The 22,755-nt window shown below is 36.0% G+C and overlaps 1 protein-coding gene across 2 annotated transcripts in view; it reads left to right on the top strand.

The window, feature by feature from the left end:
- ITPK1 (inositol-tetrakisphosphate 1-kinase) overlaps positions 1–22,755 on the top strand; it is a 136,326-nt gene that overhangs the window by 14,922 nt on the left and 98,649 nt on the right. For both annotated transcript variants that reach the window (XM_087952092.1, XM_087952091.1), the window contains exon 2: positions 20,585–20,609. In XM_087952092.1, the coding sequence (XP_087808218.1) occupies positions 20,585–20,609 (25 nt within the window). The remainder of the gene's footprint in view (positions 1–20,584; positions 20,610–22,755) is intronic.

Below are 22,755 nucleotides of genomic sequence, written 5' to 3'. Positions count from 1 at the left end.
GAAAGTCCAGTTGCTTCTTGAAAAAAGCACCTTTGGGATAGCCATGACCTGGATGACTGAAGAATCCCCATAGACAGACTCCTGTGCTCAGTGAACTGACAAAGCACCCTTTCCCACCCAGGAGTAGATCCATATGCACAACTTAAAGATACCGGCTGGTCTCACTCACCTCACAAGATATCTTAAGGAAAGCATCCAGATTTAAGGAAAGACCACATGTTCCCAGAAAAGCAGTAAAAAAAATCATTGCCAAGCTTGCATCTTGCTTCTTGGAAGTACACCCCAAAAGGACAGTGCCAGGAACCAGTAAAGCAGTGTAAAAAGTTTAAAACAAACCTTCCTCTTTAAGAAAGCCAAGCCCCTAATAAAAGTACCAGCAAAGAAAAAAAAATGCCATTAGGTATTACAATGTAACAAGACTTAAGGCAGAGGCAGTTTCTGAAAACATTTAAGCAGGGCAATAAAAATAAGGACCAGGCTAGAAACAACACATAGAATGTCTCCTTCCTGCTTTCATGACAGGATTAACTCTAAGATGGGAAAAGCTGTTTCTTCCAATAGCTGGTTCATCTAATTTGGGTGTCGGCAACCCGCGGCTCCAGAGCAGCACATGGCTCTTTGGGCCCTCTGCTGTGGCTCCCTGTCCCATCACTGGGACTGGCCCTGCCCCTCATCCTCCCCTCTCTCGCCTGGCCTGAGAAGGCAAGGGTGATAGCGGGGGATGGAGAAGTGTCTGGGGCTGATTTTCTGACGCCTCCCTCTTACTGGAGCTTCTTCTGGCCCTTATTGGTGCTGGGTGTACCTCGGTCACTTGGGGAAGACATGCAACCTGCTTTCTGCCCCGAAACACTGGCCTAGCCCAGTCACGGCTGATGCCGGCCTCGTTAACATGAGGGCTGGTGGGGTGGGAATGGGATCTGGGAGGATGGGATTTCAGAAAGGGGGATGGGCCCACAGCACCCAGCCATGGCTTTAAGAAGTTCAGAGCAGCAGGAAAAGGGAGCTGGCCTCACCGAAACTCGTACACCCACTCCTGGGGTCAGTCTAGGAGAAAGCCCTCACTAAAGATGTTTGCCCAACAGCCAATTTTCCCCCACAGTCTGTCTTTCTATGTATCTCTCTCATGCTCTCTCTGTCTCTGCGTCTCTTCTCTCTCTCTCGGAAAGCCATGGCTGAGCCAAACCAGCAAGCTCTCCTTGGGGCTCTTCACTACTCCTTTTATTTCTTTTTGGAAATCCGGGCTGGCTGAGGAACGATCGCCAGCCATAGTGGAGGCTTCCCTTTGGGCAACCCTCCCCCTCTTCTCTCGTGACCCTCTGGCCAGCTGTAGCGGGGCCAGGAGGATGCACACATGTGGGGAGACCCTCAAGCGAGCGGCCGCCCACCCTGCATGCACCTTTGCTGCACTTTGGCGCTCGCTTGAGGTGCGTACCCTCCCAGGTGAGAGAGAAACAGATATAGAGGAGAGGGGGGGAGAGATACAGAGATAGGGGGAAGATAGGGAGAGAGAGAGATACAGAGAGAAGGGGAGAGAGATACAGAGAGAGGGACAGATACAGAGAAAGAAAGAAAGAAAGAGATACAGAAGGAAGGAAGGAAGGAAGGAAGGAGGAAGGAAGGAAGGAAGGAAGGAAGGAAGGAAAGAAAGAAAGAAAAAAGAAAGAGAAAAGAAAGAAAAAAAGAAAGAAAAAGAAAGAAAGAAAGAAAAAAGAAAGAAAAAAAAGAAAGAAAGGAAGGAAGGAAGGAAGGAAGGAAGGAAGGAAGGAAGGAAGGAAGGAAGGAAGGAAGAAAAAAGAAAGAAGGGAAGAGAGGCAGATAGAGAGGGAGAGGGGCAGAGAGATACAGAGATACAGAGTGGGGGGAGAAGGGGAGAGAGATGGATTTTGTGGCTGGGTAGGCATGGCTAGGGGGTCTTGTGACTGGGTGTGAGTGAATGATATCGAGTTGGCCTGCCCACCCAGGTTTTGTGGCTCCCAGTGGGTTTTTTTCCTATGGGAAATGGGTCCAAAAGGCTCTTTGAGTGTTTAATGTTGCAGGCCTAACTGCTCAGAAAGTTAGCTAAATGTTCTCCCGAACTAGTGAGAACTGGCTGAATCCCACCACTGGCCTCCCTCTCTATTGAGGGAAGAATTTTCCACTTTAATGCCCTTCCAGAAGGGTATTAAAATTTGGTTTTGTTGGTTGACTTTTGGGGGGCCTCACTGCTAAATGTGGTTGACAGGGTAAGAAGACCTTACCACAATGCTGTCCCATCTTGTTGGTTCTGTCAGAGGAGTTTTTTTGTGCATAGTTTTAAATCTTTGATGTGTTGAATTTAAGTGTTTTTCAGTGAAACTGGTCTAAAATTTTAATGTGCATAGTTCTTAAAGTTGTAATTGCTTTTCTGTTTATCTTTTTTAGATTCTGTAAGGTGGCCAAAATCACTCAGTTGGGGAGATGAGTGGCATATAAATTTAATACATACACCTGAAAATAAAACCAATTTGTATTCAACTAAGTTATGTACTACTCCATAAATCTCCCTGTGTTGTCTAATAGCATGAGCCAAGAGTTGCATGCAGATATTAAACTCTAAGGATTAAAGTAGATGTCCTTGTCTAGTTCCTCTAAATAATTAAAGAGTAGGAGAAAAGTATCATTAACTTTCACTTTAGAGTGAAAGACTCGTGATGATTATATCATATTGTAATAATTTTATTAATTCTTTTTTTTTTGGTAAAAAGTTTTTTATTTTTTAAATTTTGTATATCTTTTCACGTGAGCAACACGTTTCCAGATTATTACACTTGTACATAGTCATATTGTCATTTCCATTACTCTTATATAATATTAACTCATATAATCCATTTCACTCATCCTTAAATAAATTTGCAATTCATATTTCAGTTCATTAATTCAATATCAATATCATTTCATCCATACATAAGTTTTCAATTCTTTATCCCCTATTATTTCCATTTTCAGCTTACCACCTATTTTATTTTACATTACACATTATTATTGTCCTTAATTTTCTCTAAGCCAATATATAATAAACAATCTAAAAAGAGTAAAAATATAATAAAACCAATATATTTAGGATCCATATATTTTCCATTCTCCTACTTTAATCATAATAAAATATTCTCATTGTACAATTCTAATATCCATTAAATAATCAACTGTATATATAGTCAACTGTATATATCCCCTCTAGTAAATCAGTAAGATAACTTCTTAATATCATTTTATCTTCACTTTACTTATAATAATTAATAATCATATTTTTAAAATTTATTTCCATTCCCTTATTTTAATCCTTGAAGAAAGAAAAGGGTTCATAACAACACGTTTTATATACAGTTCATTCATATATATATATATGAACATTCATATATATATATATGAATGTATGTTTTCTTAAGTTTTCGGTACTTACATGTATGGTGTTCGGCTTGGTTGGTATTTTCCCACGCATTGTAGTTCTTTTAAAGTTGTAGCAACGTTTCAGCAGAATCTCATCTGCCATCATCAGGCTTCTGTATTGTGTCCGTCTGTGAGTCAGACTTTTACAGTGGTTTCAGATTTGAATTTGGGGCAGCCTATTGCTGTGCCAGAATGGTTTTTCTTCATCCTGATTGGTTGGGAGTCTTGGTCTGTGTTTATTGGTCTCGGAGTTTGCTGTGTTCTGCTTGATTGGTGTCTCTAATATCTTCTGTCTGTTTTTTGGCTCTTTTTGTATCTTGATTGGCTGGCAGCATTGTGTTGCTTTAATGGAGGCCTTTAGTGCAGCTTGGCTTCGGGTAAATGGACGGCTATCATTAGTTAGGAAGCTGGGTTTCATCTGGGTGCCTGGTTGGGATGTGTTTGAGCTGGAGGTATCAGGGGGGATCTGTTTGTGCCCAGGTGTTTGCCTGGCTTGTGGTGTGGAGATTTTTTTGTTTGTGAGTGCAGGCTTCCAAATGATTGACAGCCTGGTGGAATCATCTCTTCTATTCATGCTTTCTGGTCTTTTTCAATCTCTATGGCTTCTCTGATGATTCTGTGATTAGGGTTTTCTATAGTGGCCAGGGTTTTGGTGCCATTGAAGTTGATGCTATGACCTGTGGCTTCCATGTGTTGGACTAGTGAGGAAGTGTGTTCCAGCTTTTTGACTGCATTTTTGTGTTCATCCAGGCGGGTGCTTATTCTTCTATTGGTCTGTCCAATGTATGTGGCCGGGCATGATGCACAGGGGACTTCGTATATGCCTTGGTTTTCCAGGTCAATTTTATCTTTGGGGTTGCTAAGGATGGCTGCTATTTTTCTGTCTGTTTTGAAGGCAGTCCTGATGTGATGTCTGTGTAGTACCTTACTAATTTTGTCTGTAGTACCTCTTATGTAGGGCAGGACAGCTGTTCCATAGGTCTGTTCATCTTCTGGGTCTCTATTATGTTTCAGTGTGTTTTTGTGGATCAAGCTGGTGATTTTGCTTTTGTGGAAGCCGTTGGCTGTCAGTACTTCAGGGTGCATAGTTCAGTCTTAATGTGTGTCTTGTCTGCCAGGCGTTTGGTTCTGGTAATTAGTGTTTTAGCCACGGAGTTTATCTGTGCTGGGTGGTGGTGGGATTGGGCGTTGAGGTAGCGGTTGGTGTGGGTTTTCTTCTGGTATATGGTGTGTCCTAGTGTGCCATCTGTTTTTGTAGATTAGTACATCTAGGAATGGTAGTTGTTTGTTTGTTTCTGTTTCCATGGTGAACTTGATTTTGGGGTGTGCGCTGTTTAGGTGTGTTAGGAAATTGTTTAGGTTTTCTTGTCCATGGGGCCAAATCACGAATGTGTCATCGATGTATCTTAACCATAGTTTGGGTTTGAGGATGGCATTGGCCAGGGCTCTGGATTCAATTCTTCCATGAACAGGTTTGCAATGACAGGTGACAGTGGTGATCCCATGGGAGCTCCTTCTATTTGTTTGTATCTTTGTCCTTTGTATATGAAATATGTGTTGGTTAAGCAGTGTTCTGTTAGTTCCATGAGGTTAGTTCCATATGAATGTATATATATATACATTCATATATATATATAGGGGCGTGCATAAAGCGCACCAACGTGCCTACCGTCCCTGTCCTATTGTTTCTCTTCTTTTATTTTTCTTATATGTACCCATTTCATGTATTCACAACTATGTATACATTTATACTTATTATCTTGTAAACAATTGGCAAATCAAATAAATAATTAAATAAATAAAATATATATATATATATATATATATATATATATATATATATATGTATGTATGTATGTATGTATGTATACGTATACGTATAGTCGTATACGTATACATATATATACGTATACGTATGGTATTCAGCTTTGTTCGGTATTTTCCCACATCATTATAGTTGTGCTTTTAAAGTTGTAGCAACATTTTGGCAGAATCTCATCTGCCATCATCAGGCTTCTGTATTGTGTTCGCTGTGAGTCAGACTTTTACAGTTGTTTCTGTTTTAAATTTGGTGCTAGCCTACTGCTGTGTTAGAATGGTTTTTTTCTTCATCTTGATTGGTTGGGAGTCTTGGTCTGTGTTTATTGGTCTTGGAGTTTGCTGTGTTCTGCTTGATTGGTGTTTCTAATATCTTCTGTCTGTTTTGTGGCATTTTTGTCTTGATTGGCTGGCAACATTGTGTTCCTGTATTGGAGGCTTTTAGTGCAGCTTGGCTCTGAGTAAATGGACGGCTATCATTTATTAGGAAGCTAGGTTTCATCTGGATGCCTGGTTGGGGTGTGTCTGAGCTGGAGGTATCAGGGGGATCTGTTTGTGTGCAGGTGTTTGCTTGGCTTGTGGTGTGGAGATTTTTTTGTTTGTGAGTGCAGGCTTCCAGATAATTGACAGTTAGTGGAGTCATCTCTTCTATTCATGCTTTCAGGTCTTTTTTCAATCTCTATGGCTTCTCTGATAATTCTGTGGCTGGGGTTTTCTATAGTGGCTAGGGTTTTGGTGCCATTGAAGTTGATGCTATGACCTGTGGCTTTCACGTGTTGGACTAGTGAGGAAGTGTGTTCCAGCTTTTTTACTGCATTTTTGCAATAAACTCCAAGACCAATAAACACAGACCAAGACTCCCAACCAATCAGGATGAAGAAAAAACCATTCTGGCACAGCAGTAGGCTAGCCCCAAATTTAAAACTGAAACAACTGTAAAAGTCTGACTCACAGACGAACACAATACAGAAGCCTGATGATGGCAGATGAGATTCTGCCGAAACGTTGCTACAACTTTAAAAGCACAACTATGACGTGTGGTATCCCCCTTATAGCATCTAACCCTTATCTCTGAATTTTTTGGCTTTATTATTTCTTTTAATTTTAGCCAACTTTCCCTTTTATAAATTTCCCTGATCTTCCTTCTCCTAACATTTCACCCATCTTCTCCCCCTTTTCCTGTTCTCTTTTTTAAAGTTTCTTCTTGCATAATTTTGTCTTCTTTTGTTTAATCCTGGGAGCGTTTTCTCTTGTATTTATTGACTCTGTCATCAATGTCATAGTTTTAATTCCTTTAGTGTCTTTTGGCAGTGTTTCTTGTTCTCCATGTCTATCTGAGCCTCTTTCTTCTTCCTTTAAGTCCGCCTCACTGGAATTTCTTTGTTCTTCTGCCATCGCCATTATTTTATTTTCCAATATTTCCAATAATTCCCTTCTTTCTTTCAGCATTCCTCTTACAGTTTGCAATTCCAACTTAAAGTCTTTGCTTATTTCTTCCATTTTTTATAATCAGTTAAATTATTAATATTCAAAGTCTTTTATAACAATCCTTGCCAAAAGTCTCCTTTTATCTTTGTTTCTCTTGTTAATCCTACTGGCTCTTTCACAATCAATACCCAACAGTCCCAGGAAATTACATTTGTATATCTTCTTAGTAGAGTTTCTCCCTCTTTTTTTTTTTTTTTTAAATTTCCAGGGTTCTTATTATTTTATTTATCTTTTGTTTCATAACAGTTATGAGTCTAGTAAATTTCCCTAAGATTTTGTAGGAAAAAAAGTCTTTGACCATTAGATGGCTCTCTGTATCACTTTCCATTTTTCAGAGTTCTTTTCTTTTCTCTTTTAATTATGTTAAACATTAATTTCTAACCATTTCCACGATTAATTTTCTTAATAATCAATTCCAGGCAAGTCCAACATTTTATCCAATGCCTAATTAATGCCAATTTATATTATTCAAAATTTAGTCTCTAATTTTGTTGTAACTTTTTATACTCCAATTTTGTTTACCTAGTATTTTCCTCTTATTTTCTGTTCTCTGCTGTGATACTCTTGCGCGAGGGCACTTTCTTTCTACTTCTCGGGGTTGTTAAGAAAAAAATCAGTTCTTTGATCTGGTTACATGTCGCTCATCACTTCACCGCTCCAGCACAAAACTTAGGGTCCCAGCTTTGACAGCAAGATGTAGTACATTAAAAGAGAACAATTATATTAAACTTAAAAAGCAGATAGCGCTAGATTTGGTGAAATGGGAAAACTTACAACTGTCACTAATAGGGAGAATCTCAACAATCAAGATGAATATATTACCCAGAATTTTATATCTATTTCAAACAATTCCAATTAGGCTTGGAAAAGATTATTTTGAAGATTTAAATAAAATCGTGTTGAAATATATATGACAAGGTAAGAAAGCGAGAATAACGTTAAAACTCTTGCAAGATGCTAGAATTAGAGGAGGATTTGGTCTGCCTAATTGGGAATTGTACTACCAAGCTACAAATCTGATGTGGGTTAAGGAATGGATAACACTAAGAAATGCTAGATTGTTGACATTAGAAGGACATGACTTGTTGGGATGGCATGTTTTTTTATGGTATAAAGGAACTAAAACACGGGTATTTCAGAAGACATCATATATAGGGGAGTCTCTGTGGTTAAACTGGGAGAAGGTTAAAAGACAATGTTATTTGAAAATTTCAGTCTGGTTATCGACTATTGAAGCATTTTCATATCCTGTAATATACAAAAAGGAACAAACAGTTAGATATGGTGAAATACTGAATGAAAAGGGTGAACTTAAATCTATGCAAAAGCTAGAGGAACAAGGTATGAAGATGAATTGGTTTTCATATGCGCAAATACATTCAAGGTATGATAAAGATTCTAAAACAGAAGGTTTCTATGATAAATTGACTGATTTAGATAAGATTTTGACAGGTACTGATGAAAAGGTGATTAAAAAACTGTATGGATATTTATTAGAAATTAAACTAGAAGAAGAACAAGTTAAAGAAACTATGATTGCTTGGGGGAAGAATTTTGGATACGGGATTGATCTAGAGAAATGGCAAAAATTGTGGTCTCAAAATTATAAAATGACAATGTCAACAGCATATAAAGAAAATTTGTATAAGATGTTTTACAGGTGGCATTTCCCCCCGACAAGAATAGCAAGAATGTTCAAGAATAAATCCAAAAAATGTTGGAAATGTCATCAGACACCTGGCTCATTTTACCATATGTGGTGGACTTGTGCGGATGCCAAAAAATACTGGACTAAAATCCACGTGGTTGGAGAAAATGACGAAAAAACACATAGTCTTGAAACCAGAGATATTTTTATTGGGAATTTTACCTGAAATTTATAGTAAAGACTTGAAATACCTGATTGTAAATGTATTAACAGCGGCTAGGATTGTATTTGCTAAAAACTGGGAAAATGAGAAGATACCATCACAGGAGGAAATTATTAAGAAAATATTGGAATGTGCTGAAATGAGTAGATTGACATTTGAAATTAGAGAACAAGAGGATAAACAATTTTATAAAATTTGGGACCTTTTCTATCAATGGTTAGATAACAAAGTACAGTAATGAAATATGTAGATTTTTAGAAAATAATAAATATATAAAGATGTACTTTTTTTATTATAACTGCAAAATGATTTTAGGATAGATTTGGGATGATAATATGAATTGTTATACAATAAATTAAGTAAACTATGGTTATCTTGTAAAACATGAATGAATAATAGTCAAATGATTGATTAATAATGATACTAAGGTATTTAGTTTTTGATTGACATATGAGATTATATGTAATGTAATTGTAATTGAAGACTATGAAATGGAACCACAAAACAATTTGTAAACCAACTGGCACACTGTATGTACACCTATGGAAGACAGCTTGATGTTTTTATGTTTTGTCTGTTTATGTTTGTTTTTAAAAACCAATAAAATCTTTAAAAAAAAATAAGTTAGGGTCCCAGCATTTTTCCATCTTCAGGGCAGCCATTTTAGACTGCCATTTCTCCCTGTCTTCCAGGGGAGTAATAGCTAGGGAGGGGAGATGCAGCTCCCCTCGACCCAGCTTGCAGTCTCCCCCTCTTCTCCCCCCCCTCCAAGGTGGGTCAGATGACTCCAGTCCCGTGGGGACCCTTCCAATAAGGGAAACACGGATCAAAGCTGCACACGATCACGGTCTCTGATCCGTCATCGACGGAAACGCCACTGGAAGTCATAATTTTATTAATTCCTAAGGAAATATAAAACTATAGTATACTATATTAATTGATCCAAATTGAAATTGATGCCTGTAAGTGAATTTTTGGTTATCCATTTAAAGAAAGAAAATCAATTCTATACTTGTGAGGAATCCATTAAATATTTATATATTTGTATAGTAAAGGATATAACTCGGCAAAATATTCTTCAGACTTTGATAGATGGGAATCATTAAACTTTACCCATTCAATGAAGTTGAACGCTCTAAAATGAATATTATTCCCAGGTTACTTCATATTCTGAAAAGAATTCTAGTTTATATATTTGCAAAATATTTATTAAAAAAAGTCTTTGTTTACAGATTTCTATGGGGTTCTTTGATTCTGAGAATATCTTTACAGAAAGTACAATTTCCTATTGATGAGGGAGAATTTGTTTTTTTTTTTAAATAGGAGCTATATCATCACACTTACCTATTGTCAAGTATTAAGTATTGGAAAGCAACAATCAGTGTTAATTTTCTAATTTGGGTAACTTTGGAATACGTTTAGTACCTATGGTTGGATAGATATTATTGGGATCTAATTATATTAAAACTTAGTATCTCTGGAAACAATTACATCAGTTAAAAACCTGTGCAATGTAACATCTAATAAAAAGATTGAATCCTTTTTTCCCATGCTTAATTGACTTTATGGGGAAGCCGTAAAATTTAAGAGATGATGGTGATATGAAAATATTAGATGGAAGTGAGGATATTGACTTTGATAACAGATAACAGATAGATAATAGATAACAGATAATCAGACTTGGAAGGGACCTTGTAGGTCATCTAGTCCAACCCCCCACCCAAGCGGGAGACCCTACACCATTTCTGACAAATGGCAGTCCAATCTCTTCTTGAAAGTCGCAAGTGATGGCGCTCCCACAACTTCCGAGGCAAGCTGTTCCATTGGTTGATTGTTCTCACTGTCAGAAAGTTTCTCCTTATTTCCAGGTTAAATCTCTCCTTGTTCAGTTTCCATCCATTATTCTTTGTCTGGCCTACAGGTGTTTTAGAAAATAGCTTGACCCCTTCCTCCCTGTGGCAGCCCCTCAAATATTGGAAGACCGCTATCATGTCTCCCCTGGTCCTTCTCTTTACTAGACTAGCCAAGCCTAGTTCCTGCAACCGTTCGTTGTATGTTTTAGTCTCCAGTCCCCTAATCATCCTGGTTGCTCTTCTCTGTACTTTTTCTAGAGTCTCAACATCTTTTTTATAATGTGGTGAGCAAAACTGGATGCAGTACTCTAGGTGTGGTCTTACTAAGGCTTTATAGAGTGGTATTAGTACTTCCCTTGATCTTGATTGTATCCCTCTGTTAATACAATTTAGGATTGCATTAGCTTTTTTGGCTATTGCTGCACACTGCTGGCTCATATTTAGCTGGTTGTCCACTAAGACTCCAAGATCCCTCTCACAGTTACTGCTATTGAGCTTGGTTTCACCCAGTCTATATGTGTACTTTTGGTTATTCTTGCCTAAGTGTAGGACTTCACTTTTCTCTATATTGAATTTCATTTTGTTAGATATGGCCCAATGTTCTAGTCTGTCAAGATCCATCTGGATCTTGAGCCTATCTTCTTGGGTGTTAGCTATTCCTGCCAGCTTAGTATCATCTGCAAATGGATCAATTGGATCAATTGATATATGATGAAGATTAATTTCTAACATATTCTATGTTAAGAGACAAGTATTTATCAGGTGTAATCCATTTGTTAATTATCTTGGATCAGCATCTTTTTTCAGCTTCTGAAATACAACTTGTTAAATCCTTTAAAACTAGAAACCTAATTATTTTTATAGATATTTGTTATCAATAGATCAATTTGATATGGAAATTTCCAGAAATGAAGAGAATAAAGAATTAGAGGTAGAATTCATTTCTATAATTCTAATAAACAGGAGAGTGTCAATTTCTTTAGCAAGTGTCAATGGACCTCAAATTATGAATTATACATAAAACTAACATTTAAAATTTATTGGACTCCGTTACAATTTATACAAGTAGTCCTCAACTTACAACCACAACTAAAGCCAAAATTTATATTGCTAAATGAAACATTTGTTAAATGAGTTTTGCCCCATTTTATGACTGTTCTTGCCATGTTTGTTAAGTGAATCACTGCAATTGTTAAGTTAGTAAGACAGTTGTTCAATGAATGCGGCTTACTCATTGAGTTTGCTTGTCAGAAGGTTGGAAAAGAGATTCACACAACTCCAGGACACTACAGCAGTCATAAATGTGAGTCAGTTGTTGATCGTCCAAATGTAAATCATATGGGAAACTGCAACAGTTATAAGTGTGAAAAATGTTCATAAGTCACTTTTTTCAATGCCATTGTAACTTTGATGAAGTTACAATGGCACTAAATGAATTGTTGTAAGTTGATGACTACCTGTATAGAAAAGGACTGTCAAAAACAGTATTTTGGTGGAATATAATAAGGATAATGTTTCTTAAAAAGACAGTGTACTATAGTTACTAAGTTTGGGGAGAAAATATTGAATTATATAAATATAATTGGGCCACAAAAGCTAAAATTTTCAGATGATAGCATTCTTATAAACTGATTGATTTAGATGAAGAAATGGAGAGAATAATCATTAAACTTGTGAATTATGAAAAAAACATGTAAAAAGAAGAAAATTCAAAATGACTTTGTTAAAGAAATGACTGAAAGTAACAATGAAATTGAAGAGACATTTGAAATTTATCACTTAGGAAGCAAAAATCAAACTCACCATTATAGGGTGGGAATATTACCTAGGTTGATAATATTTGCAAGAAACGTTCTTACAGTAGTAGCTAATTGTAAACTGAATTGAGTATGATGTGGCTACAAGGAAGAAAAAGCAATTTTAGCCTACACAATTGGAAACATAATGTCTAAAACAGGGGTCGCCAACCTTTTGGACCTTGGGGACCACCAAACTCATAATTTTAAATCCATGGACCAGAGACCCTAGGAAAATCCCCCGAAAAGTCTGCAGGAAAATTCCCCATCCCGTTTTCCTATCGATCGATCATTCTTTATTTGGGATTGCAGGATACCATCTCCAGCTCCTTGGGAGGAGGGGAGAGAGAGAAAGACTTCATGCAAGGAAAGCAGCAGAAGCAGCAGAAGTCTTTCTTTCTCTCCACAAACTCTGCCAGAAATGAGTCTTTGTGAGACTTGTTGCGCCAGCGCAGCCTCATGGAGCAGGATGCCTTGCGGGGTCCCAAAGACTCATTTCTGGTGGAGTTTGGGGGAGAGAAAGAAAGACTTTTGCTGCTTTCCTTGCATGCAGCCAAAAGCAGGAGAGGAAAGAAGTGGAAACAAGCAGCCTGGTGGCCAGGCGAGGCGCGTGGGGTGTATGGACGTTCTCCCCTCCGCCTTTCCCCCCTCCGCTTTTCCCCCTCCCCTCACTACTTCATGTTGTTCACAATGCAAGCGACACAGGCCTTGTGTTCCTGTGCAGCCTGGATTAACATGATCACTGCATTTATGTTTGCCTTACCATATTTTCTATTTTTAATTTAAAGGACTTTAAAAATGATTTTACTCATATCATAATAGGAACATCTCTTAACACAAACCTGTTGGGCAAGAATTACATTCAGTGGAAACCTCATAAATACTAAGGGGTTAAGAATGAACAGACTTCAGTCTGGTAAAAAACTATATATTTATAATTTGTACTTTTCTTCTGAGTTGTTTGTACAAGATTAGAGTTACATTTAGTACAGCAAAATACATGTAGATTGAGAAGACCTGTTGAAAATTCAAATTGCTGAAATATGATACTGATGTTTCTACTTGTTTTGTCACTTCCTCGCTTTTACTGAATCAGTTTTCAGTAACTGATCCATTCTGGCAAGCTAGCTAGCTGTGAGGCCATGTGGGAAGGCAGGATGTGAGGCTGCTAACAGGCTCTGGCCAATGAGTATGAGAAAGTTATGGTAGACCATCTTGGACTTATTTAAGCAACACTTTAAGCAACACTATAAGCAACACTTTAAGAATCACTGACTTAGACTACAGTGATTAAGTAGTCTTAGTCTACAATAAACTAAGACTACTTAAGACAAATTCTGCATAGTCTTACATAATCACAGTAATATGGATCATATTTAAACTATATTGAGGAAGAGGTCTGCTTTACAATTCACATGACTGTCTAGCTCTCTTTTAACTGAATATTAGATTATTATGTTAATCACGAGTTAACATAGTTGGGCTTTCAAGACTAATTTATGAACAGTCATCCTGAAATGTTTCTCTTCTATTAAGTTACATAGGCAAAGTATAGTTGCTGAATTTTCTTCTCAAAATGTTCCTGTTCCAAAAGGAAAAAGAAACCAAAAACTTCAATATATTGTTTTGGTTCAGTCAACTAAATCATGTTTTAAAAGTAATTTGATAAATTAAGGCACAAGGACCAGATTCATACAAAATGTGAAACCAAAACCAAACAAATCATAATGTGACTTGGTGATATATGAGTGAATCACAATAATAGTTCTGTCTGAGATGTCACATAAAGCAAAATCAGACAGAATAAAGGCTTTCTGGATTTGACTAACAGAATTTTAGTTAATAGTTCTACTTTTTTACTAGAATTCAAATACTATTGTGATATTTCTTTCTGTAATTTTCATTTGGTAGGCATGCCCAGGATGCTTATCCAAATAATAGTTAATTTGCAGTAAATGGCATTTAAAACTTTTAAAGAGAGACAAACACATTTCTGCTAAATTAGCCTATTAATGGCAAAGATAATGACTCTTAAGTTATGCACTGCTCTTCATTTGCTACTTTTACAGAGTATCTTAAACCATGTTAAACTAATTGCTATGTAACTCCTTACAATTAATGGAGATTTTCCACTGAGGCACACTATATTTGCAGCTATACAGTGGCCACAATAATTTCCCTTCTGATTTTTTAAAATTTACCATGGTCATTTGATCTATTAACACATCAGCATGTGGTATTTGTAGTACAATGAATCATCTACCTTGGAAACTCTGGCTGCTTTTATACAATTATGTCCATACTTAAGCTTGACTTGTATCATACTGAGTAATAGTCCTGGATAATCATCTATTTCTAACCCCATGTTGCCATATATAAAAGTAATGATCTTGATGCAGATCCTTACTGATTTTTATGCAGGTGCATGGCAAAATTATAAATTACAGGACTAACCAATATGTTATGTTCACCAGAGTTATTATAGTTGTAACTCAGCACATTTGGAAGAAGATAATTTCTTGTCATATAAATAACAATGCTACCAGTAATTTCTCTTCATGTTTATTTATTCAATTTATAATCCACTTTTCCATTTATAAATATGTTTAAATGATTGAAACCTTTTTTTTCAGTCTAAGAAGTTCATTCATACATAGAGGACCAGCAGAAGCATTCTTAGACTTTACATTTTAGTTTTGATGCTTGGAAGTATCAATTGAGATTAAAGAATGATTCCAGTGGAATCATTATGTTCTTTTGTAAATAGTTTATTTATTACACACACAAACAAATACTTATAATACTTTGTAAGCTTCCTTGGGTTAGTTGGTAAGTAGGTGATCTTAAAAGTTACAGGATTATTGTATATAATATGGACAGCTATATAAGTAGCATAAATAAAAACATTAACTCATTCCGGTTCAGAAGATTCTTCCTGTGTGCTGATATAACAACCAATATAGTGCTCATCAGCATATTGCATATTTGTAGCTAGATAATCTTAATATAGTATGTTTTGCAAAGTTTGCTAATTGGTCTTCAAGGATATCAAATAGAATTTCAATACATTTCCTGTACAAGTTATAGTGGCCTTTCAATATTTCTCATGAAACACAAACTGTTAAACCTTTTATTCGGCAAAAAAGAAAAAATACCAAAATATTTTAAAATTTTGATTCAGAGTGTTTATATGAATATGTTAATACTATACATGTATAAATCAATCATAAATAGTAATTCTTGTAACACAAATGTATTTATTGTCAAATACATCTTTAGAATGTTCAGGACAATCTTTTCCTAATTTATCTTCTGCTCAAATGGAAATGTGGTCTTTTGTTTTTACTTATAAATTAGAGTAATTTCCATTGGAAACTTGTTTTATTTTCTAAAACTCCTGTAGCCATTGCTGTTTGAATAGTCTATATTCAATAGTCTATAGTGTAGTTGCTTTGTTATATACCAAACAAAAACCAAGAAAATCATATTACATTTATATGGTATATGAACTTGCCCTCTGTATCTTATAACCCGTTTTTTATAGTTTTCAATTTAGTTATTGATTTATCAATCAATCAGTCACATTTATATGGATGCCCATCTCGGAGAAATAACCCTGGGCAGTATATTATGTGTGGTCAGTTAATTGTCATTAATTCAATAAGCAATGATTATACAAACCATTAACACAGTGTATAAATCCAGTAATAGGACTAATAATTTCTCAATGTCATAACAGACATGATTTATTTTGGCTTGCAAAGTAAATCCTATTTTGTATTCATATAATCTTAATTTGTATCAATTAGCAAGCAAAATTTTAGCAGCTATTATGTATGCAGAATAAACTACTATTTTGATGGCCATGCTCAGCCCCATGTTTCCTTGACTGCTAGCCAGGGAATGGTTTAAATCTAGAAATATTTTTAGGGAAAATTTGAGAGGCATGTGTCTTATTTTAACCTCAGACATTTAGTTTGATTTGCTTTTCATTGTTACAGGGTGTGATACCATTATGTCTATATTGAAAGCTCTCTGAGACCTTCAGAAAGGTTATATATGCCTATGAGTGTGGGAAGGGATTTTAAGAATAAACTATAGTCAAGCAATTATACATCAATCATTTCACTGTCCAGAAGATCATTCTCAAGAGAAGATTTCAGACAATTACTAACTTGCTTCTGCCAGGCCACAGAAAGCAAGATGCCAAAAAAGTTTCTAAGAGCCCCAAAGTTTTATCTTGTGATCTAGTAATAGTTCTCTTATCACTGTTTATGTCACAATACATGAACCTACCTTTAGTAAAAGCTGCACAAATTATAGCTACATGGGTCACTGAAAGAAATGATATATGTTAATTCTTGTTGAATAAATCACTGCAAGCTCAATTTTTTATTCCCCCCCTCCAGTTATATCAGTTTTATCTTTATGTACTGTTTGAATGAAAATAAAATATTGATATGTCCATTAAAAGAAAGAAAAAAAAACTCTGTACATTGCATAAACCTATTCTTTCACATGTTTGTATGCTGAGTATATTAAATTTTGTAATGTTCTTAGGAAAATAGAAATCCCAGCACTTCTCATTGTCCTCATGTTAAACCTAAATACATTACAGGAGACCCCAATCTAAACATGGTGAAAGAGATTGGCTGCAGCTTGGCAGTAGAGTGAGATAGCCTTGTATATTTTTTCCTTATGTTGAAAAAAGCTGAATTGAAAGAATATTCTGAATTTGTGCATTTCTGTAACAAAATTTCATGGCTAAAATTAATGTCATTCAGATTTAAAGTTCAGTATTCTGATTCATATGACCCAGATCTATGCAGTGACTTAATTCTCATTGTTTCTCAAGACATTCTCGTTTACACTCTTTTCATTTCTTTCATTTTATTGGTGTAATCCTTTTTCTTATTGTAAGCCTCCTAGAATAGCCCCACAGCAAGATAGGCAGCAAATAAATTTAACAAATAAATAAGAATAAAACCTATAGGTTTAGAAAGCAGTAAATTATTTAGCATCTAAATCATAGTATTGTTGTGAACTGCCCAGTGTTATTTTTTACAGGTTGAGCAGCAAGATTAATCTTATAAAGAAACAAGTAAATAAAATTTCCCAAAGTTCATGACTTTTTATTTCTTCTAAGAGATTCTTTTGAATCTCTTAGATAGAATCTATTAAATTTCTATCCTTGCTGACTTTATATTGTCAAAGCCCTTTTAATCTAATATGTTGATCAAATGAATTTGGAGCCAATAAATACAAGAATGACCATTTGAGGACTAGTTTTTAAAAAATAACATTTTAATTTAATCTGCTGGAGAACACTGGAATGCTTCAGTGTATTAATAAAATTGCAGAATACTGCCACCTAGATTATGTACTAACCTCTTAAAAATATTACTGGTTCTGTGCCTGTGTTGCTACTTTAAGTATCTTTAATTGTTAACCTTGTTGACAGAGGAGGAAAAATGAAAGAAACTAAGTAAACATCTAGTTCAAAACATTCCACTACCAAAAACAATGGATGCTTAGTTACTTAGATTCCTCTGTTTTTTCATAACTCATTTATCACGAATCTGAGCTCTTTTTTGGCATTGTTTAGGTAACAAGCTCTTATAGTAAGAGAAAAATGGACTTTCCTTTTTAAATAGTCAAATCTTCCATCAATGAGATTACAATTTAGATTTTATATCAAGTTATTTCATTGTGAGACTTTTAACTAATCTCTTCTGTTATAAAATTTGAAAAGACAACAGTTTGAGTTCTGGTTTTTTAAATTTATTGTCTTTATTATAAACTCCCTTTCCTAACCGTCCCCCTGCATGATTAAAAACTTTGAAATTAAATACTGAGAGGTGGGGGGTCTTATCTAGCTTACACCAAGTCTTCAACAGGGTTTCTGCCTTGCTGACTTTATACTGCCAAAGCTCTTTTAATCTAGTCCAAGACAGAAAGACTGCAAGTCACAAGTTCAAGAGGAAAAGGATTTAGAATGTGTTTTGTTATGCATTAAAGAATCCTGATTAGGTTGAAGGTCAGACCATCTTTCACTATCAATCTTGACAAAAATTACTACTCATGATATGTTCTTGTATATTAGAAATGCTTTGAATAAATATTTGATCTAGTGGTTAAAGGCACCAGGCTAGGTAGTGGGAAATCGTGAATTCTAGCCCTGCCTACTTTAGCCATGAAAGCCAGATAGTCACCCTCTCTCAGCTTGACTCACATCACAGGGTTGATGTTGTGGGGAAAATAGGAGGAGGAAGGAGTATTAGTAGGCATGTTTGTCACCTTCAGTTATTTATAAGAACATAAAGGCGGGATACAAGTAAATAAATCACTCTTTGTAATAATAAATCATTAAAATATAATCAGGGTATTTTAATAAAGCCTTCTTTCTGATTAAATCTTAATATCAACATTCCTAGAAAAAAAAAACTGTAGAAAAGATGAAACTGCTTTATACAGAATCTGACATTTAGAGTTCTCAAGTCCCTGAGTAATTGTGTCACTTGCTGCTTGATTCTTCTTTAAGGAAATATGCTGAGGATCAGTGCAGTACAAGATTACTTGAACCTTTTTGCAATAGAAAAATCACTAAACTATGGTCCCTAGTAAAATAATATAATGGTCCACCTCTTTTCAGTTCAAAGTCAATTAGAAAAGAAAAACAACACTTACATGCCTGATTAATACTCACTAAAGCATAAATTATGCCATATGTTGAAGTATGCAATTAAAAAAAAATCTGAGTGAGTTTGCCTGACTTGTGGTTGGTGTCTTTCTATTCCCCAGAGCAAATTCTTTGGCTGTTATGCTGCTGTTTCCCTTTGGTCACTTCATATTTCTAACATGGAATATTTACACTTTAACTAACTCCTGCAAATTCCTTCTCAGTTGCTTTTGAACTGCTTTTGGGAAAGTATATGAATTTCTGGAATTGATTGTATTTTTGCCTTAAGGACAATTTGATTTTTTAGGAATATCAAATATAAGCTTGAGATAATATATGGAAGAATCTATGAAATATAATTTCTTAACGTAATTATAACTAGATGCCTCAGATATTAGGATTTAATTAGTTTAGATATAGGGCTATACAATGCTTTAAATTTGATTTGAAAGACATGTTTTAGAACCACTAACAAAATACATCACCTGACTCCAACTCATTAAAGCAGCCGTGTATGTTTCCATGATCATGTGGCCATATCAGGGAGGCTTCATGTGTGTCAAGGGTTTCTGTTAAAGCTTTGCAGTCCTGGAAATACATGTATCTGCTATAATGAGTTGCACCAGTTTTTGATTTGAATCATCACTTTTAAGCTGATTCAAAGGATGACTAAGCCTAAATATTTTAAAATTTTATTCACTCTTACCAACTATTTTTTTCAAAACCATACATTTTCTCCTTTAGGTTTTATGTGTGTGAAAACAGAAAAAGACACTGAAAGAATTCTATGAAATGTCCATATTGTCATGAGTATATTTTCCAATTGTAAAAATTGTATAAAGGAGATGTATTTTTTATTTACCACACTGAACTCTTGAAGTTGATATCTGTTTTTTAAGGAAAAAAGAATTTGGGATCTGATGATTACAATGGATACTCAGTGAATTATATTTTTATAGAGTTTTTTAAAAAGTGCAACATACTTATTTTGTAGATTTATATATCACTTCTCAGTTCTCAAATTATCATACTTAGTATGATCCAATTCTTTCATGATGGAAGATGGATTTGACTTCTCCATTAATTTAATATTTGCTAGATCTTAATTTTACAAAGAAACTGTAAATATTGGTAATGTTAGCAGCATACCCTTTGGTAGAAGTAGGGGAAATAACATTGTGTCTTGAATAAGTGCAGCCCATGGGTTGATTTCTTGTCCCTTTTGTCTACTAATTATACAAGTATAATATACAGTACAGTGTAGTATAGTATAGTACTAAATATACTATGCTAATTGTAGTACCAAATTGTAGTTTACACACATCTTGAAGTTGAAAAAAGTTGTTTTGCTTTTATGCTGATGTAGTTATTATATTTCATTTTGGAAATTGGGATTGTAAAATGCTTGAGTTGTAATTCTGCTGAATATGAAGCCTTCTAAACAAATATTTACTTTGCTCAAAATTAAATGACATTAACTTTAATAGACTTGCTCACAAATCAGTAAATAGTATAGAAATGTACCACAAAAGTTTTAAATTATCAAAGGATTTCTTCTGCTGAATTAAAAGTTCAAACATTCAGGGGTAAAATCACTCCAAATATTGTTTTACTTAACTGGTTGTGTATTTCCCTAACATATTTTTTTTTTTTTTTTCCCTTTTGTTTCCTCAGGAAAAGAGGCATAGAGGTTATACCGGTGAGTGCATTATGTTGATTTCTATTTAAATGGTTATGTTAATGCTAGTATGGCATCAAACTCTTCTGATCTTTCTTTACAATATACGAATATAAAATAATTTGAAAACTTCTAATAAATAAAAGTTGAATAAAGGGAGTCCTTAACTTATGATCAGTCATTTAACAATTGTTATAGTGGCCTTGGAAGGAGTGCTTCATTGCCGGTAAAGCAGGGGTCCCCAACCACTGGTCCACGGACCGGTACCGGTCCGCGGAACAACTCCTACCGGGCCGCGGCTTGCTGGGCGCCGCCATCTTTTTCATGAAAAGTGCTTCCGGTGAGCTTTTCCGGGTAGAAAGCTCACCGAAGCACGCTTTCATCAAAAAGATGGCGGCTTAGCGCTCGTGAGCTTTTCCGGAGAAAGCCATTTCTACCGAAAGCTCACGAGCGCAGCGCCATCTTTTGATGAAAGCGCCCGTGAGGTCACCGGAAGCACTTTTTCATCAAAAAAAGATGGCGGCGCCCAGCTGATGCCGGTACCAGGCCGCGGCGCCCAGCTGATGCCGGTACCGGGCCGCGGCGTCAAAAAGGTTGGGGATCACTGCGGTAAAGCACTTCTGCCCCTTGTAAAATAGCAATAGCACTTACATACCGCTTTACAGTGTTTTACAGCCCTCTCTAAGCAGTTCACAGAGTCACTATATTGCCCCCAGCAACAATCTGTCTCCTCATTTTACCAATCTCAGAAGGATGGAAGAGTGAGTCAACCTTGAGCCGGTGAGAATCAAACTGCTGAACTGCTGGCAGCAAGCAATCAGGAGAAGTAGCTTGCAATACCACATTCTAAGCACTGTACCGCCACAGCTCCTGTTTGATGCATTGGCTTTTTTGGCAGCTGCAGCAAACTCCTGGCTCATATATAAGTGCCACATAATTGCATTTTAACCATGGCAACTGGCTCATGCTTATGACTGATTGTAGCATCTCACATTCATGTGACCAAAATTTCCAACTTTTCATGTCAGTTACAACCACATGATACACTTAACAACCACCATAAAAATGATGGTTATTATACAAATTGGAGACCAAAAGGGGAATTGGGCTTGTATACTGTGTAGTAACCCTTGTAATTCTAATACAGGTAATCCATGGCTCCCTCATACCCCCACACACCCTTTCCAACTCAACGTTTTACCCTTATGTATCATCTGTCATGCACCCTCCCTGAATCATACTTCTCATGTAACATCGTGCACCCTTTCTGACACCACCATGCCTTTCACACACCATCTTACACTCGCCTAGACTCATGCAGTGCCTCTCAGGCATCCTCGCACAACTTCCCCAACCTACACTTCTTACATAGCACCGTACAACCTCCAGACCTTCACTGTGCCTCTCCTTAAAATTCTACAGTGATGAAGCACCCACAATTTCTAGACCAAACCATTCCACTAATTAATTGTTCTCACTGTCAGGAAATTTGCCTAGTTCTAGGTTGGATCTCTCTTTGATAGGTTTGCACCTGTCACTTCTTATCCTGCCCTCAGGTGCTTTGGAGAATAGGTCAGCCCCTTCTCTCAGCCCCTCAGATATTGGAAGATTGCTGTCATGTCACCCCTCATCCTTCTCTTCATTAGACAAGACATATCCAGTTTCTGCAACTATTCGTCATATGTTTTAGCTGTCAGACCTCTAATCATCTTTGTTGCTGTTCTCTGCATTCTTTTATTTCTCTGATTGGCAGTTCCTCAGTGTTTTTATTTTCAGTGACACTAATAGAAAGTGATAGCTTTTACTGTAAGAATTAAGTAGCTTGCCTTTTGTAATCTACAAATTAGAAGCACTGCTGGTACTTATCCTTCAAAACCAGAACATTTAATGCTTCAAAATATACCTAATAGTTACAGAGGGATATGGAAGAGAGATTTATATTTATATCTGATATCAGAGAAACTACTTTAGGAATCCCCCAAATTCCTGTTGTCTGGTGTGATGTAGGAAATAAAATATGGCTGATCCGCATAGTGAATTAATCATTGAAATAGTTTGCAGGTAGAGTAATGCATATCTTGTTTTTGCTTACAGCAACCAGGTCCTACCTTATATATGTGTTAGGTTGCTGGATGGACCTGATAGGAATTGTAGTCCACTATATCTT

Source organism: Notechis scutatus, chromosome 1 (genome assembly GCF_049901735.1).
Source record: "Notechis scutatus isolate UNSWTSFEM ecotype Mainland chromosome 1, rNotScu1.2, whole genome shotgun sequence".
Lineage (NCBI taxonomy): Eukaryota > Metazoa > Chordata > Lepidosauria > Squamata > Elapidae > Notechis > Notechis scutatus.
This window is presented reverse-complemented; position numbering and strand designations above follow the sequence as displayed.